We start from the raw sequence: 19,461 nt of genomic DNA on the forward strand, positions 1-19,461 counted from the left end.
CTGCCTACGCCGATCCACCTGTGACCCTGCCAAGGACAGCCGCAACTTGAGGAAGCTGACTCTAGGACAATTTTACCAACCTCGTACAAACAAGGCATAGGGAATCCCGGCGAGGCCCATTGGACAACCGGGATATCATTATGACCTTCATTGACTTTAGCCTCAGTACTGTAATAATCCAACATAGGGCAGAACACCAGGAGTACAGAGGAGACCAACAGAACAGCGGTCCTCGGAAACATCCAAGTCTGCTCGGTCTGTCTGAAGGGAAGCGTCTGCGGAAGTCTGACATCAGTGCAAAGGAAATAAGAGAAACATGGGTACTCCAGCTATGCACTCCACGCCACATGTCATGGCTACCGAATATCCGTGTAATGAAGTTCGTGCCCCGACCCAAATCGGGATAACAAGCCCTGATCGCTCTATCTTTTTTGGACGATGAGAAAGCCAAGGAACAGGTAACAGACGACACCAAAAACAACAACCCTTAATGGAGAATGAGGCAAGATGGCCTGCATTAAAGACCAGCAGTCCTTTTGTGACGCACGGCAGAAAGTCGGAAATAAATTGACCGACCCGATAATAACAGTAAGGGAATCTTTATAAATAGCCATCCTTTATGGAAAAACGTCAAGAGCATCTTCGCCTTCCTTAAGGAACTTTTTTAAAATGTAGTGTGCCTGCAAAAACGCTGGCTATATGACTTTGAGACCCAGCTGATGGACAGAACATCATCATAATAACTAAACCGAATTTCGAACTCAAAATCGGAAAAAAGGACGACAAAATATGATCAAAACTACAGATTGTCATGGAGACCCTCCTTAGGACGAGATGTTCCAGAAGGAGAAGCGTGATTTGATCGCGGCCAATTCATTGACCTTTAACCTTCAAAACCATTTCCTAAATAACCTTGTCCAACTAAAGGCCAAAAGTAAGGCTGTGTCAAAGGAGGTTTGTTTGTTTGTTTTGTTTGTTTTGTTTGCTTTTGTTTAACGTCCTATTAACAGCTACGGTCATTTGAAGACGTGCCAGGTTTTGGAGGTGGAGGAAAGCTGGAGTACCCGGAGTTGTGCCCTACAATGATAAAATGGATTTGGAGGGCTGGTTTCGGAGTTATAATACATTTATCCAGCTGGAAACAAAGCAACATATACTGTATGGGTTATATAAGGAAAACATTTTTGTTTTGTATACTGGATTCTTGGGCCCCCATTGCTCTGAAAAATAATGTTTCTTGCGAAAGCAGATACATAGTTTCACTACAACACTTAAAAAAAATAACTGCTTCTTTTAATAGAAAGACGAAGGATTGAAATTAAGCAGGTCATTTCAAACATAGATACATATATCATATATTGAGCATTTTAAGTAGAATTTACTGTATTGATTATAGTCAAAGCTAACACCAGGTAGTAAAGTCATGTATATAGGTGTAAGTTATGGCTGCGTCCTATACAATAAGATTTTTGTTGCTATAGGAATGTATATAAGCATCAATTAATATGACGTATAACAGGCTATAACAACCTTTTTTTTTTTCATTTCATCAGAGCCCCATTAGGGAAGAACACTTTTATTGTGTGTCGTAATTAAAACATAGATCATGAGGCCCGGTTGTTCGGGAACTGTTTCTCCGATGTCTTAATGGACACATTTTATATCACAGGTAGTCGACACTGCGGTTGGTAATACTTTTGTTTTTATGTAATACTTTTGTTTTTATGTAATACTATTGTTTTTATGTAATACTATTGTTTTTTATGTAATACTATTGGTTTGATGTAATACTATTGTTTTTTGTAATACTATTGTTTTTTATGTAATACTATTGTTTTTATGTAATACTATTGTTTTTATGTAATACTATTGGTTTTATGTAATACTATTGTTTTTTATGTAATACTATTGTTTTTTATGTAATACTATTGTTTTTATGTAATACTATCACTATCCTCGTCCATTAATCTGCTGTTTCCGCGGTGTTTACACCACGAAAGTTCCCGCGAGTCACACATAAAGTAAGTACGAACATAATAGCGTAGTTTTTTCATTCAAGACGTACTCATTTTGTAATGGTATTTACTAAAACAACGTTTTACATGCGGACAGACGAAATAACCCGTAAATCACATATACATCAACGTAAACAAATATCTCGACATGTCTTCAAGTTTCCGTAGGCTTTACATATCGTTTTACTGACTAGTTTTATGGTTATGTTCTGGTTCGAAACTTATTTTTGTAAAGAATGTATTCAGGTTCTGGTAAAGGTGTGCAAACAGGTAAAAAACATGGCCGCAGGGTCAGACCCCACACGTTGCTTACATGCAAGATAAAATGAATGCGAAATTAAAAACATAAAAAATAGGTGAATATATGGTCATCTGGTTAGACCCCCCTCACACATTGATCACGTGACATTACATCAATCACTTGAGGTATTATAAATACATGTTAATGTTAAGCGACAGGATCAATGGTCATTCAATTAAAAAAAAGTTTTGTAATAAACCATCATGTGATTTTTGGTGCTCGGTCTACTAAGTTGTGTTCTATTCCCTGTTACCATACAAGTACATATAGAGACAATGGCTTGATTTATGGACTTCACAGTAGCAAAAAATGGTTAAGTTTAAGTTAATTTATACATGTGGTAGTTCCGTACTTATTAACATTTTGATCTTTGATCCCTTGAGATCAAATGGTTATCCAAGACGCCTCACCATTGCTGTGTACCACATTGTATAAGAGCTACTCGTCTTGTAAGCTGTAAAGAGCTTTCCTTCCACAACATCCCACAAAAACATGAGTTGAGGAAAAGGTGGATCACCAACATAAGACGAGATATCGGTAAACACTTTAACATATCTGAAGGCACACGTGTCAGGCGCGGATCCAGGAATTTGAAAAAAAAGGGAAGAGGGGGGTCCAGTAATTTAGTGGTAATGGGGGCGTCGTTAGCGCGAGCCGAATTGTGTTTTGTCGTGGGGTCTGGGGTCCAAAATTTCGGAAAATGAAGCAAATGTAATCTTTCGGGAATAACATTTTCGATAAGCGTGATCCCCCTGGATCCGCTAATGCGTGTGTGTTCATAACACTTAACCCAGAACAGTTTCGGTTTAATGCGACGCAGACTGAAAAGGGACACCATACCAACACTATTCTAGTGGACATTAGAGAAGACATCTCGACGTAAACTGTTCAGATCATCTGTGACATTGAAACTTCCTGACAATAGCAGAAGAAATTCAACAATTGATATTAATCCCAACGGTAATGACCCTAGGCCTTCTTGTTCAGCTTGGAACAAAGTATATGACAATTCGTATGCTTCACACCCAGAAGAAAGCTGCAACGATGAGGACATACTGGACACATCTAGAGAATGGCCTGCCAATACATCAAGTAGTAGTGAGGACAGTTTAGTCAACATTGAGTGTGGACCATCTCTCGACAAAAACAATCTTCGGATGTCTACTTTGAAATTGTTCCAGTTACGAAATGAGGAAAAATCTGACAGCGACATAAATTATTACATAGGATTCCGTTCGTACCAGTCACTGGATTGTTTTTCGCAGTTCCTATCATCTGAATGTGATTTTCTCTATTATACAGTTTGTCACCGGGACATGTGGCAAAGATAACCAATACCTGGATTATCTTTCCATCTGACAGACTAAAGCGCCTGCCAATTCGGCCAGGAAAAGACCATGTAAAGAAACACATGCCATCTTTTTTCATGGAGTTGTATATTCCACAACAAAGGCAATTGTTGACTGGACGGAGATCTTCAGAGTACCCATCAGCTGCAGCTTGCCAGAGAGAAACAGTTTCTACCTACAAACATCACAACACAGTAAAAGGTCTTCCTGCTATCTCTCCTGATGGACAAATTATCTTCATATCACCACTTTATGCTGGGAGATGCTCGGACAAGAAAATAATTCGACATTGTGGATTATTTAGATCTCATCGAAGACGGTGATGGAGGTATGGTGGATACAGGCTTTGATATTGAAGAAAACCTGCAGAAACGTGGTGTTTCTTTGATCATGCCCTCATTTTTGAGTGGACAGGATCAGTTTACATCAGACCAATTCAAGGGGTCAAGGAACATTGCAGCAGTCAGAGTTCATTTTGGGCTGTACGACGTGTGAAGGAATTTTAAATATTGAGGAGTGTGTCCATTATATTGTGTACCATGCTGGATAAGATTTGCATAATTTGTTGCCACCTCTCCAACTTTACAGGAACTCTGTTTAAAACCCCTGCAATTTGAAGTGTACTATATACATTGATGTCTTTCCATTACATATGTTTTACTGGGACGTAACTTTGAAGCTTCTGCCCGACAAGGTCTAGTTTCGTTTTCTATTTCTCGGTTAAATATTTACTTTCGTTTTCCGTTACAAAAGCACCTTAGTTTATGAATTATAGAAGTGATGAACTGCTCAATCATTTAAACATTTAGTATCTGTTAAAGTTGTTTCAGATACATGTGCACATTTTCGAAGTTCAATTAACCAATATTTGATGTGCAAATGACCAGCAATGTTAATAAGTTGTAAACCATCAAGGACGTTGGCTAAATCTTAGGTTACACATGGACACTCTGTAGTTCATCAACAAAGTGAGGTAAAAGTATTGTGAAAAATGTTTTGCTAACTTTCAATACATAGAAATACATAGTAGTCCTTGTCACGTTTGATCTCCAATATGGTTATGTCATTCGTTACAAACACCACAAAGTCACAAACATAAAATTCTAAATATAGGTCTGGGTATACCCGACGCTGTGACCTCAGACCTATATTTAGAATGCTAATTACGCATTTTCGTTTTGCTATATTACATTGAGACGCCTTCCGGGTACATATATCTACGCAAGCAGTCGCAAGGGACATACCACCTTGGACAACTAACAGCGAGATACAAATCAGTACCCGATACACATTACTCCTAATCCGGATACGACTTTGAAAACGTAGGTAAGTTGTACAATTATAACTCATAATAAGGAAACTGTATGATATAATTCATTTTCTTGTGTTGAGCCTGTAATTAGTATGTTTTTTCCTGTGTTGAATTATAACAACGTATTTTGTAATGTTCACGATAATTTTAGAAATCTGCTAGACGATTTAAATTTGAATAGAAATCACTCTTTAGATCTGTGTTTAAAATGCCTTCTATTTTTATCAGAATCAGCCATTTTTAGAAAGATAAACAAAACCACAATATTTTTTAGACCTTAACATCAACATGTTATATTGATGTAAACATATAAACTTAACTATAATTTTATATTACAATATTAAGTCCGGGTTTCCCTGGTCTCGGGCTATGCCAGGTATCTAGCTGTCAGAATGTCTAAGTCTGGTGTCCAGGCCAGAGGAAACTCAGGCTATGTAATAAGTATAGATACCTCTCAGTATATAATATATATCAATAACAAACCTGGTAGTATATATATTATAGCAAGTTACTATTCCCTACCCGAGTAAGCTTGATTCTTGCTGATAAATTGGCGGGTCTGTGCTGTCATGGTTTTGTACCTTGGCAAGATACTTTAGCCTTATTGCCCTGGTTGGCATGCGGCGGGCGTCCCTATGTTGTTCAATGAGGTAGTCACCAACTACAGCAAGGGGGCCCCTAAAAATGACGGGACGAAAAAGGCAAGAAAGAAACAAACTATTTGGTAGATCTTTATTGTATACAGGTACCGAATGGTTTAATTTCTATATGTATTCCATACATTTATTTGCAAAGTTCATTTTTTTTCATTTTCTATTGGTTACAGAAATAAACCTCTGTATCTATGGCAGCTGGCAACTATTCCATGGAGGTGCGGGAATTACACAACGAAATGGTGAACGTATTAGCTGGAGACCTTGGACCCACCGTGAAGCCGCAATGGGATAAATTACTAGGTCTATTTTCAAACAGAGCTCCCCTGACAACTTTACAGATTGCAACAATAAACAATATAGGTGATCTAGTCCGTGAGCTGATGACAGCAGAATATATCTGTTTTGAAAATTACGAGCCATTTGCAGCAAAACTGGAAAAAGTAAATAATCAAATGGCTCGAGTTGTACGGCAATACGGATTGAAGATAATGGAAGAGATTGAAAAAGGTAGGATTTATATATACATATATATATATATAAAGGTCAAAGAAGTAATATGAACAGTATAATCCAGATAACACTGGATCCTCACATAAATGTATGGAGGATACGAATTACTTGTAATGATTATATGGGGCAAAGAAGTAATTCCAACAGTGTAAACAATAAGGGTTGTTAAATTTTCGAGGCAATCCGCCCCTTTATCAAAACACAAAAAATTGTTTGAATTACTTCTTTGCCCCATATATATATATATATATATATATAGAGAGAGAGAGAGAGAGAGAGAGAGAGAGAGAGAGAGACAGAGAGAGAGACAGAGAGACAGAGAGAGAGAGAGAGAGAGAGAGAGAGAGAGAGATTAAATCCAAGCCATGAGCATTCATTTAAATGATATCGTTATTAAGGAATAACGAGACATATTTATCAGTATGTGACAGAGACATCAAACACAACACAAATATAACATTTGTCTTTGTTTGGACAGTTCTCTCTATCACGTACTATTTATGATATAATATGAGGACGATTCTCTATCACGTACTATTTGTGATATAATATGAGGACAATTCTCTCTACTATGTACTATTTGTGATATAATATGAGGACAATTCTCTCTATCACGTACAATTTGTGATATAATATGAGGACAATTCTCTCTATCACGTACTATTTGTGTTATGAGGACAATTCTCTCAATAACGTACTATTTGTGATATAATATGAGGACAATTCTTTCTATCACGTACTATTTGTGATATGAGGACAATTCTCTCTATAACGTATTGTTTGTGATATAATATGAGGACGATTCTTTCTATCACGTACTATTTGTGATATGAGGACAATTCTCTCTATAACGTATTATTTGTGATATAATATGAGGACGATTCTCTCTATCACGTACTATTTGTAATATGAGGACAATTCTCTATCAGGTACTATTTGTGATATAATATGAGGACAATTCTCTCTACCACGTACTATTTGTAATATGAGGACAATTCTCTCTATCACGTACTATTTGTGATATAATATGAGGACAATTCTCTCTATCACGTACTATTTGTGATATAATATGAGGACAATTCTCTCTATCACGTACTATTTGTGATATAATATGAGGACAATTCTCTATCACGTACTATTTAAAGATCAGTGTCAGATTCTGAAGAATACATTGTATAAAGGGACATATACTTTTGTTTTACAGATGGCGTATCGCAACGATAAGACAGGTAACCAGATCAACATGGATCGTTTGACATGAAAGATATACATTCTATAAGGAGAGGAATTATTGATCAGATAGTAGAAATTCGTCTTTTGGAATCGTTGATGGAATTCCCCAAGAGCAACTACGGACGGACGAAATTAAAACATTTGTTTTATTATGTGTTATAGATCTATCTTTAACAAAATAGAAATATTCGATACCTTTTCATTTCATTCTATGATATGTTAAAAAGATGGCACGTTAAAGATGATTTGTTGGTGTCCTATGTACTTTGATATTCATCGTTCTATCTTATGGTTATATCCGATGACGTACAAACATCTATTGTGACATGCTGGTCGACTAGTTTTAAGTGCAAAGTTCAAATCTATTTTAATATCAACTCGTGGAAGAGTTACCTCATATAGGTCAATTATCAATTTACGAACATCCCTATTCGATCTTTAAAAGTTCAAATCTATTTTAATATCAATTCGTGGAAGAGTTACCTCATATAGGTCAATTATCAATTTACGAACATCCCTATTCGATCTTTAAATGTTACAATGAAGCTTCGAGGGACAATACCAAGAGTTGAGTCACTAAGGTACTGGTTGATATATGATGTTTTAATTCCATCACGACAGGGAAATACAATATCTCTGTCACGTGATGTTTTTTAACTAATCTCGGACGATGTTACAAACATGAAATGTGATAACATTTATTTGGATTCAATTACACACTGTATATCCACATGTTGAAGACAGGGTTACTGTTTGAAATTGCATATTTTTGAAGCGAACGTTTTCACTCAGAGATGGAAGACTGTTATTACACAGCATCATTGTTTCTTCATTGTTAAATGTCGATTGTGATATACTACTTTTGTATATACTTGTAGAGATTTTGCTAACACATTTCATGTTTCAAGACAGAGACAGAATATCAATGTAACAACATACATTGCCGTACAGGCAAGAGTTGACAGACCCCAAAACAGTCAAAGAGAAAGAGGGGGGATATTACAGGCACTTTCGTACTCTCCACATACAGTCTAACACAAGGCGTGCATGTTTGTTTTGGTTTTACGGCCCATCAACAGCTAGGGTTATTTAGGGCCAAACAACATACGGCCCATCAACAGCTAGGGTTATTTAGGGCCAAACAACATACGGCCCATCAACAGCTAGGGTTATTTAGGGCCAAACAACATACGGCCCATCAACAGCTAGGGTCATTTAGGGCCAAACAACATACGGCCCATCAACAGCTAGGGTCATTTAGGGCCAAACAACATACGGCCCATCAACAGCTAGGGTTATTTAGGGCCAAACAACATACGGCCCATCAACAGCTAGGGTTATTTAGGGCCAAACAACATACGGCCCATCAACAGCTAGGGTCATTTAGGGCCATATTATTATTTTATGTTATTCGAGTTTAAAATCAGATAAAAATGTCTTAAAAAGCATTCATGCTGTATATTTAGATCATTATGATAAAAAGGCGGGTTAAAATAATTAAAAAAATATACAAAGAATAGATTATATGAGCCTTGTGATATATATGCAACATCAAAGGGAGTAAAGTAAAAGCACACGAAAGTCTATAGGACAGATCGAGGTATTTTAAATAGCTAAATAGTGCCCTCGAATCCAAGGAATTGAGTTTTCATATCCGGAACTCGAAAGGTAGTGCAAATGACAGGTTTCAAATCTGTATATGGTATTTTGATATTTGTTGGAAATTCAAAGTTCGTTGCCTTTGATTCCGACATGACTCGGAATCCAAAGTAATGTTATTTTGCATTTTTTTAAGATATGAGATATTCGAAAGACAATGTTTTGTACAAGTGTGTTTTAGTATTCCGTAATTGTAAATTCTGAAGGACAGACAGAGAGCCTGAATAAATTATTGTCAATTTAATGCAATGTTCATCGATGTGGTCGAGGGTCAAACCGATGGCACATGCTTCAACAGAGAAAATAGAGGCACCATCTAGTAAGCGGCTTGAAGAACAATGATGAAAGTTTGAAAATATCAAATGTTGGTAAGAGGTTTTGTTTTTGATTGAATATGTTTCGGTATTAAGGATTGAAAACAGGATTAAAAGCAGGTATTGGTTTGATTAACACCCCCGGGGTGGGTATACAGCCAACACTGTGGTAACCTGGCCTTTAGGTACCAACCATTGGTTTGATTAACACCCCCGGGGTGGGTATACAGCCAACACTGTGGTAACCTGGTCTTAAGGTACCAACCTTTGGTTTGATTAACATCCCCGGGGTGGGGTATACAGCCAACACTGTCATTCACCCGACAGCACTACCGTCCTCATTTACACAGACCACGGTTGAGTAAAGTTTCTTCCTCAAGTATTCAATATAGTGCCCGTGTTAGGACTCGAACTAGAGACCCTTCGATCCCTAGCCCCCATCCTACAAGACCATCATGCCTGTTTTTTACACCCAGAGGTAACGATTGTATATTGACACATTAAATGTTTTGCTATTTTACTTGTCAGCCCAGTTACATATGGCAAATTCAACTATAACAGGATCTAGCAATGACTTATAAATCATATTTCATTTCATAAATGTGTACAATATGTCATCCAACCAATATAACGATGGAATCAGATCCAGAAAAAAGTTGTTAAACTTATATAAAATCTGTCTCCTTAGCAGAAATTAAAGCGGATAGCAGGATCTTTATTAGCAAAAAAATAAAACTAATAGAAATATCCAACAGCATTATTTGATTATTCGAAAAGGAGAGTGCAAGAATAAAGCGAAAAATGAATAGGGAAGGGGAGAACATTTGCCCGAGTCCAAACTAGTACATGATCTGTTACAGTTGAAACATTACAAAATATGTTTGATGCTCTGAAACTGCTGCTAGTTGATATAAACCAAGAACGTGACATGGTTCGAGCGTAAACAGAAATAATTCACAATGATGAGATTTGAAATCAGAAATTATTATATCGGTGAAAAGGGTTAAGGAAAACGTTTAGAACTGATAATAAAGTTCTGTACACAAATAATAGGCCTTGTTCAAAATATCAGCAATAGCATTGGGTGGGTCAACTGGAGAATATAAAGAAGTATCGGCAAACAGCTATATAATTGATAAAAACAAGAAATAACAGTTGGCCTAATATGGAATCTTGTGGCACGCCCGCATTTACCAAGACGAATACTTATTGTTCATGACATCTCGCTGTAAACGATCAGGTATTCTGTAAACCATGACAGAAAATTTACCAGATATTCCAAAACTTCGTTGTTTAGTTAAAAGACCACGGTGCTAAACATGGTCAAACGCCGTGCTGATGTCGCAAAATCTAGTCTTATTTCTTTATTCAGCTTTCACAGATTTGTTAAAGTATTTGGTCTTGTATATTGCATATAGATTTAAAAAACAACCTTTGTTCTACTCGATGACTTTACCAATGATATCAAACCTATATTTAGGAAAATAGATTTCCATTCTTTAGAACTATGTCTATATATACATGTTTTAGTCACTGACTCTACCCGTGATATCACACCTATATTTAGAACACTAATTACGGATTTCCTTTGTCTTCCCACTTTCTCTTTAGCATATGTATATATAGAGGGAGACCCGATTTACCTTATACATTTCCCGGTAGTGTGCGTGTAAGAAAATATCATTAATAAAACATAATTTATACTTCGCCAGGGACACACTCTTAAACAACAGCGAGATACAAATCTCCTAAGCACCCGACACACATTACTCCTAATCCGGTGTCGACTTTAAAAACGCAGGTAAGTTGTAAGGTAAGTTGTAAGGTAAGTTGTAAAACTATAACACAACACGGAACCTATGTTTCCTGGGTTGAATTATAACATACATTGTAATGTCCAGGATATTTTTTTGATGTCCGTTATAAGTTCTCAAACGTGGTACAGTAGAAAGCCACTTTAATAGACTTAAAGGCCGTTGTTTTTTTTATTCCTATTCAGGACGTACAGATCAGTTGAAAGACAAGACATGGCAGATCAAACAACACGCCGAGTGAACGGTAAGTTGAGTAACTGAATCTGTGATTGTGTATTGTTATTTCAATGTTAATATTTGTATTTCCACAGTTTCCTCCGTACATGTTAACAATCCAAATAACATTATGAAATATATAATTGTCAAGTAGTAATAGCGACAGTACAGACATGTAAGTTGTCGAATTTTCGAGGCAATCTGCCCCTTTATCAAGACACAGGTAAATTACATAAGATTACATAAAGATAACACAAATTCGTTTAGAATCGTAGACGGAATTCCTAAAGAAATTATTTTAGTTTATTTTTTTGTGTGTATAGTATCTATAAAAAATAGAAATATTCGATACGTTTTCATTTCATTCTATGATATGTTAAATATATGGCACGTTGGAGAGGATTTGTTTGTGTCATATGAAGTTTGATATCCAATGACGTACAAACATCTACTGTGACATGCTGGTCAACTGGTATAAAGTGCAAAGTTCAAATCTATTTTAATATCAATTCTTGGAAGCTTTACCTAATATAGGTCAATTTCTGGAAATCCCCAACCGTTCTAAATGCGAGTTGACAATGAAGCACTGAGCGTAAGCAGTATCGGCCAGTGTCTCTGACAAGACAATAACATTGGTAAAATGTGTTTAAGTGAAACAGGTAGTACATGTATGATGCATTGATCTCCCCAGTTACACGGTAATAGGATGGTCTAGTTATATGTATATATAGAGGGAGACCTGATTTACGTAATACATTTCCCGGTAATGTGCATGTAAGAAAATATCATTAACAAAACATAACTAATACTTCGCCAGGGACGCAATCTTAAACAACAGCGAGATACAAATCCCCTAAGTACCCGACACAAATAACTGTCGACTTTAAAAACGCAGGTAAGTTGTAAAACTATAACACAATACGGAACCTATGTTTCCTGGGTTGAATTATAACATACATTGTAATGTCCAGGATATTTTTTTTATGTCCGTTATAAGTTCTCAAACGTGGTACAGTAGAAAGCCACTTTAATAGACTTAAAGGCCGTTTTTTTTTTATTATTCCTATTCAGGACGTACAGATCGGTTGAATGACCAGACAATGGCAGATCAAACAACACGCCAAGTGAACGGTAAGTTGAGTAACTGAACCTGTGATTGTGTATTGTTATTTCAATGTTAATATTTGTATTTCCACAGTTTCCTCCGCACATGTTAACAATCCAAATAACATTATGAAATATATAATTGTCAAGTAGTAATAGCGACAGTACAGACATGTAAGTTGTCGAAGTTTCGAGGCAATCTGGTCCCTTTATCAAGACACAGGTAAACTACATGCGATTGCATAAAGACATAGAAATATAGTGGGTAACAATAAACATGGCTATGTTGAAATATATGAATTGTGTGTTAATTTCTACATATAAACTGCCACAAACTCGTTGATAAATCATAATCGCCATGTTCACAGTTTCCCCCCATTTGTTACAGAAGAGAGACAGTATTCCCGAACCGTAGTTGATTTACACAACACTCTGGTGAATAAGTTAAGCAAAGAAATAGCACCATCTTTGCCGGTGAAATGGAACAGTCTGTTACATTTATTTGATGAAGCTCCACTGGGTAAGGCGGAGCTGGCGAATATAAAGAGCGTGGGTGATCTGGTCCAAGCGCTTTTGACAGAAAAGGACATCAGTTATGAAAATTACGAGCCGTTCGCAGAGAAACTTGAACAGGTAAATAAACTAATGGCCGGAGTTGTACGGGACTACGCACGGAGGATTAAGGAACAAATTAACAGAGGTAAGATTTACAAATACGTATTATTTTCTTTAAGGACAATTCTCTATCGCGTGTTATTTGTGATATAATATGAGGACAATTCTCTCTATCACGTACTATTTGTGGTATAATATGAGGACAATTCTCTCTATCACGTACTATTTGTGGTATAATATAAGGACAATTCTCTCTATCACGTACTATTTGTGGTATAATATGAGGACAATCCTCTCTATCAAGTACTATTTGTGATATGAGGACAATTCTCTCTATAACGTATTATTTGTGATATAATATGAGGACAATTCTCTCTATCACGTACTATTTGTAATATGAGGACAATTCTCTATCACGTACTATTTGTAATATGAGGACAATTCTCTATCACGTACTAGTTGTGATATAATATGAGGACAATTCTCTATCACATGCTATTTAAAGATCAGTGTCAGATCCTGAAGAATACATTGTATAAAGGGACATATACTTTTGTTTTACAGATGGCGTATCGCAACGATAAGACAGGTAACCAGATCAACATGGATCGTTTGACATGAAAGATATACATTCTATAAGAAGAGGAATTATTGATCAGATAGTAGAAATTCGTCTTTTGGAATCGTTGATGGAATTCCCCAAGAGCAACTACGGACGGACGAAATTAAAACATTTGTTTTATTATGTGTTATAGATCTATCTTTAACAAAATAGAAATATTCGATACGTTTTCATTTCATTCTATGATATGTTAAATAGATGGCACGTTAAAGAGGATTTGTTGGTGTCCTATGTACTTTGATATTCATCGTTTTATCTTGTCGTTATATCCAATGACGTACAAATATCTATTGTGACATGCTGGTCTACTAGTTTTAAGTGCAAAGTTCAAATCTATTTTAATATCAATTCGTGGAAGCGTTACCTAATATAGGTCAATTATCAAGTTACAAACATCCCTATTCGATCTTTAAATGCGGGTGACAATGAAGCTCCGAGGGACAATACCAAGAGTTGAGTCACTGACAAGAACAACACTGCGGTGAGATCAGCATTAGTCGACACGTATTATACATTAAGGTACTGGTTGATATATGATGTTTTAATTCCATCACGACAGGGAAATACACTCTCTCTGTCACGTAATGTTTTTCATCTAATCTCGGACGATGTTACAAACATGAAATGTGATAACATTTATTTGGATTCAATTACACACTGTATATCCACATGTTGAAGACAGGGTTACTGTTTGAAATTGCATATTTTGAAAGCGAACGTTTTCACTCAGATATGGAAGACTGCATCATTGTTTTCTTCATTGTTAAATGTCGATTGTGATATACTACTTTTGTATATACTTGTAGAGATATATCAATGTAACAACATACATTGCCGTACAGGCAAGAGTTGACAGACCTCCAAACAGTCAAAGAGAGAGAGAGAGAGAGAGAGAGAGAGAGAGAGAGAGAGAGAGAGAGAGAGAGAGAGAGAGAGAGAGAGAGAGGCACTTTCGTACTCTCCGCATACAGTCTAACACAAGGCGTGCATGTTTGTTTGGGTTTTACGGCCCATCAACAGCTAGGGTCATTTAGGGCCATACAACATATTATTATTTTATGTTATTCGAGTTTAAAATCAGATAAAAATGTCTTAAAAAGCATTCATGTTGTATATTTACATCATTATGATAAAAAGGCGGGTTAAAATAATTTAAAAAAAATTACAAAGAATAGATTATATGAGCCTTGTGATATATATACAACATCAAAGGGAGTAAAGTAAAAGCACACGAAAGTCTATAGGACAGATCGAGGTATTTTAAATAGCTAAATAGTGCCCTCGAATCCAAGGAATTGAGTTTTCATATCCGGAACTCGAAAGTAGTTATCACGAATGTGCACGAGATCGGAACATTCTATTATAAAATGCTCGACTGTGAATTGGGTGTCACGTGCATGATCGTCTCGAGAGACCAGCGTTGCTTCCAAATGACAGGTTTGAAATCTGTATATGGTATGTTGATATTTGTTGGAGATATAAAGTTCGTTGCCTTTGATTCCAACATGACTCGGAATCCAAAGTAATGTTACTTTTCTTTTTTTTAAGATATGAGATATTCGAAAGATAAGGTTTTGTACGAGTGTGTTTTTAGTATTCCGTAATTGTAAATTCTTAAGGACAGACAGGGAGCTTGAACAAATTATTGTCTGTTTAATGGCATGTTCATCGATGTGGTCGAGGGTCAAACCGATGGCACGTGCACAGAGACGCCATCTGGTGGACGGTTTGAACGATAGTGATCGGTGTAGCACGCTGTTGAGACTTATTCACCATCTTTTGAGCTATCAGTGTAGATCTGAACATGATCAGGAAAATCTGCGATGCGCTAAAGTGTCTAAACTTATGCTAAGTTCATGTAGAAAGTTTGAAATCCTTATATCAAATTTTGGTAAGAGGTTTTGTTTTTGATTGAATATGTTTCGGTATTGAGGATTGAAAACAAGATTAAAAGTAGACATTGGTCTGATAAACAACCCCGGGGTGGGTATAGCCAACACTGTAGTAACCTGGTCTTTAGGTACCAACCATTGGTCTGATTAACACCCCCGGGGTGGGTATACAGCCATCACTGGGATAACCTGGTCTTTAGGTACCAACCATTGGTCTGATTAACACCCCCGGGGTGGGTATACAACCAACACTGAGGTAACCTGGTATTTAGGTACCAACCATTGGTCTGATTAACACCCCCGGGGTGGGTATAGCCAACACTGCGGTAATCTGGTCTTTAGGTACCAACCATTGGTTTGATTAACACCCCCGGGGTGGGTACACAGCCAACACTGTGGTAACCTGGTCTTTAGGTACCAACCATTGGTCTGATTAACACCCCCGGGGTGGGTATACAGCCAACACTAGGGTAACCTGGTCTTTAGGTACCAACCATTGGTTTGATTAACACCCCCGGGGTGGGTATACAGCCAACACTGTGGTAATCTGGTCTTTAGGTACCAACCATTGGTTTGATTAACACCCCCGGGGTGGGTATACAGCCAACACTTGGATAATCTGGTCTTTAGGTACCAACCATTGGTCTGATTAACACCCCCGGGGTGGGTATACAGCCAACACTGAGGTAATCTGGTCTTTAGGTACCAACCATTGGTCTGATTAAAAACCCCGGGATGGGTATAGACAACACTGGGGTAATCTGGTCTTTAGGTACCAACCATTGGTCTGATTAACACCCCCGGGGTGGGTATACAGCCAACACTGTAGTAATCTGGTCTTTAAGTACCAACCATTGGTTTGATTAACACCCCCGGGGTGGGTATACGGCCAACACTGTGGTAACCTGGTCTTTAGGTACCAACCATTGGTCTGATTAACACCCCCGGGGTGGGTATACAGCCAACACTGCGGTAATCTGGTCTTTAGGTACCAAACATTGGTCTGATTAACACCCCCAGGTTGGGTATAGCCAACACTGTGGTAACCTGATCTTTAGGTACCAACCATTGGTTTGATTAACACCCCCGGGGTGGGTATAGCAAGCACTGTGGTAACCTGGTCTTTAGGTACCAAACAGGCATGTCGGTCAAACTCGTACATGAGTTATTACAGTTGAAACATTAAAAATATGTTTGATGCTGTGAAACTAGAACGTGACATGGTACGAGCGTAAACAGAAATAATTCACAACGATGAGATTTGAAATCAGAAATTATTATATCGGCGAAAAGGGTCAAGGAAAACGTTTAGAACTGATAATAAAGTTCTGTACACAAATAAATATATCTTTATTTTGACAGAAAAAATGTTCCTGTCGCCATACAGTAGGGCTTCTAATGATATCTGGTTTTGGACATGTTGCCCCCAATGCATGGTCGGAAACATATTTGCCTTATGCATTCGTATTTCCGACAAGATGATAAATAATGGGCGTTTGTTTCAGTGGCCTCACGACAGGAACACAGTGGGCTTGCTACTACATGCCTGTGGGAAAGATGATCGTTTAAAACACTGCATTTCATTCAGAGTCTGGCATGACATATTTGGCCTATTCTAGTGCTACAGAAATAATAGGATTATTCCTCAATGTCTTCCTGAGAAATCAAAGTATTGTTCAAACTTTGATCCATAACATTTATAGGTAATACTGTATTTGTTTCGTCAAAATTAGATTGCATACAAAAATAATCCATAAATCCATCTGCTTTCGTAGTGTTATCATTTAAAATTTCACCATCGACAATCACTATAGGAACACAACTTTCCTTTTCAGAGTTCAACATAAACCTGTTAACTACGTTCCACCAAGATTTTCCACTTACGGAGGAGTTTATTAAGCTTTCACAGATTTGTTAAAGTATTTGGTCTTGCGTATTGCATATAGATTTAAAAAAAAACTTTGTTCTACTCGATGACTTTACCAATGATATCAAACCTATATTTAGGATAATAAATTTCCATTCTTTATAACTATGTCTGTATAGTTATAAATAATATATACTTGTTTTAGTCACTGACTCTACCCGTGATATCACACCTATATTTAGAACACTAATTACGGATTTCCTTTGTCTTCCCACTTTCTCTTTAGCATATGTATATATAGAGGGAGACCTGATTTACGTAATACATTTCCCGGTAATGTGCGTGTAAGAAAATATCATTAACAAAACATAATTTATACTTCGCCAGGGACGCAATCTTAAACAACAGCGAGATACAAATCTCCTAAGTACCCGACACACATTACTCCTAATCTGGTGTCGACTTTATTTAAACGCAGGTAAGTTGTAAGGTAAGTTGTAAGGTAAGTTGTAAGGTAAGTTGTAAAACTATAACACAATACGGAACCTATGTTTCCTGGGTTGAATTATAATATATATATATTTTTTGATGTCCGTTTTAAGTTCTCAAACGTGGAACAGTAGAAAGCCACTTTAATAGACTTAAAGGCCGTTTTTTTTTTATTCCTATTCAGGACGTACAGATCGGTTGAATGACAAGACGTGGCAGATCAAACAACACGCCAAGTGAACGGTAAGTTGAGTAACTGAACCTGTGATTGTGTATTGTTATATCAATGTTAATATTTGTATTTCCACAGTTTCCTCCGTACATGTTATCAATCCAAATAACATTATGAAATATATAATTGTCAAGTAGTAATAGCGACAGTACAGACAAGTAAATTGCCGAATTTTCGAGGCAATCTGCCCCTTTATCAAGACACAGGTAAATTACATACGATTACATAAAGATAACATCAATTCGTTTAGAATCGTAGACGGAATTCCTAAAGAAATTATTTTAGTTCATTTTTTTGTGTGCATAGTATCTATAAAAAATAGAAATATTCGATACGTTTTCATTTCATTCTATGATATGTTAAATATATGGCACGTTGGAGAGGATTTGTTTGTGTCATATGAAGTTTGATATCCAATGACGTACAAACATCTATTGTGACATGCTGGTCTACTAGTTTTAAGTGCAAAGTTCAAATCTATTTTAATATCAATTCGTGGAAGAGTTACCTCATATAGGTCAATTATCAATTTACGAACATCCCTATTCGATCTTTAAAAGTTCAAATCTATTTTAATATCAATTCGTGGAAGCTTTACCTAATATAGGTCAATTTCTGGAAATCCCCAACCGTTCTAAATGCGAGTTGACAATGAAGCACTGAGCGTAAGCAGTATCGGCCAGTGTCTCTGACAAGACAATAACATTGGTAAAATGTGTTTAAGTGAAACAGGTAGTACATGTATGATGCATTGATCTCCCCAGTTACACGGTAATAGGATGGTCTAGTTATATGTATATATAGAGGGAGACCTGATTTACGTAATACATTTCCCGGTAATGTGCATGTAAGAAAATATCATTAACAAAACATAACTAATACTTCGCCAGGGACGCAATCTTAAACAACAGCGAGATACAAATCCCCTAAGTACCCGACACACATAACTGTCGACTTTAAAAACGCAGGTAAGTTGTAAAACTATAACACAATACGGAACCTATGTTTCCTGGGTTGAATTATAACATACATTGTAATGTCCAGGATATTTTTTTATGTCCGTTATAAGTTCTCAAACGTGGTACAGTAGAAAGCCACTTTAATAGACTTAAAGGCCGTTGTTGTTTTTTTATTCCTATTCAGGACGTACAGATCAGTTGAATGACCAGACAATGGCAGATCAAACAACACGCCAAGTGAACGGTAAGTTGAGTAACTGAACCTGTGATTGTGTATTGTTATTTCAATGTTAATATTTGTA

The 19,461-nt window shown here is 36.8% G+C and overlaps 2 protein-coding genes across 13 annotated transcripts in view; both read left to right on the forward strand.

Moving 5' to 3' along the window:
• The first annotated feature begins 4,816 nt into the window (after positions 1-4,816).
• On the forward strand, positions 4,817-8,768 carry LOC117340239. Of its 2 annotated transcripts, none has more exons than XM_033902000.1 (3): positions 4,817-4,987; positions 5,804-6,140; positions 7,348-8,768. In XM_033902000.1, the coding sequence occupies exons 2-3, from the start codon at positions 5,822-5,824 to the stop codon at positions 7,365-7,367; spliced, it is 339 nt and encodes a 112-aa protein (XP_033757891.1). In that variant the 5' UTR covers positions 4,817-4,987; positions 5,804-5,821; the 3' UTR covers positions 7,368-8,768. The 2 variants fall into 2 exon arrangements, with proteins under 2 accessions (XP_033757891.1, XP_033757890.1); XM_033901999.1 differs by having other exon boundaries at positions 4,862-4,991.
• Positions 8,769-8,821: 53 nt separating this feature from the next.
• The window catches only part of LOC117340237, a 29,444-nt gene continuing 18,804 nt past the window's right edge, over positions 8,822-19,461 (forward strand). Inside the window, exons 1-7 of one of the 11 annotated variants that reach the window (XR_004535408.1) lie at positions 8,822-11,150; positions 11,349-11,407; positions 12,451-12,510; positions 12,872-13,183; positions 13,663-14,239; positions 17,448-17,957; positions 18,153-18,211. Coding sequence is in view for 6 of the 11 variants with exons in the window: in XM_033901994.1 (XP_033757885.1) it covers positions 11,377-11,407; positions 12,451-12,510; positions 12,872-13,183 (403 nt within the window). In the remaining 5 variants the exon portion in view is untranslated. Of the gene's footprint in view, positions 11,163-11,348; positions 11,408-11,900; positions 12,275-12,450; positions 12,511-12,871; positions 13,184-13,662; positions 14,240-17,447; positions 17,958-18,152; positions 18,212-19,343; positions 19,404-19,461 lie in introns of those variants that run through there. The other 10 variants (XR_004535406.1, XR_004535409.1, XM_033901994.1 and 7 more) reach the window with 10 other exon arrangements.

The sequence above is a fragment of the Pecten maximus genome, chromosome 13 (genome assembly GCF_902652985.1).
Source record: "Pecten maximus chromosome 13, xPecMax1.1, whole genome shotgun sequence".
Taxonomy (NCBI): domain Eukaryota; kingdom Metazoa; phylum Mollusca; class Bivalvia; order Pectinida; family Pectinidae; genus Pecten; species Pecten maximus.

Coding starts and splice junctions, on each gene's coding strand:
- LOC117340239 (XM_033902000.1), top strand. CDS start 5,822: ATGGCAGCTGGCAACTATTCCATGGAGGTGCGGGAATTACACAACGAA. Junction 6,141..7,347: donor AATGGAAGAGATTGAAAAAG/GTAGGATTTATA, acceptor TTTGTTTTACAG/ATGGCGTATCGCAACGATAA.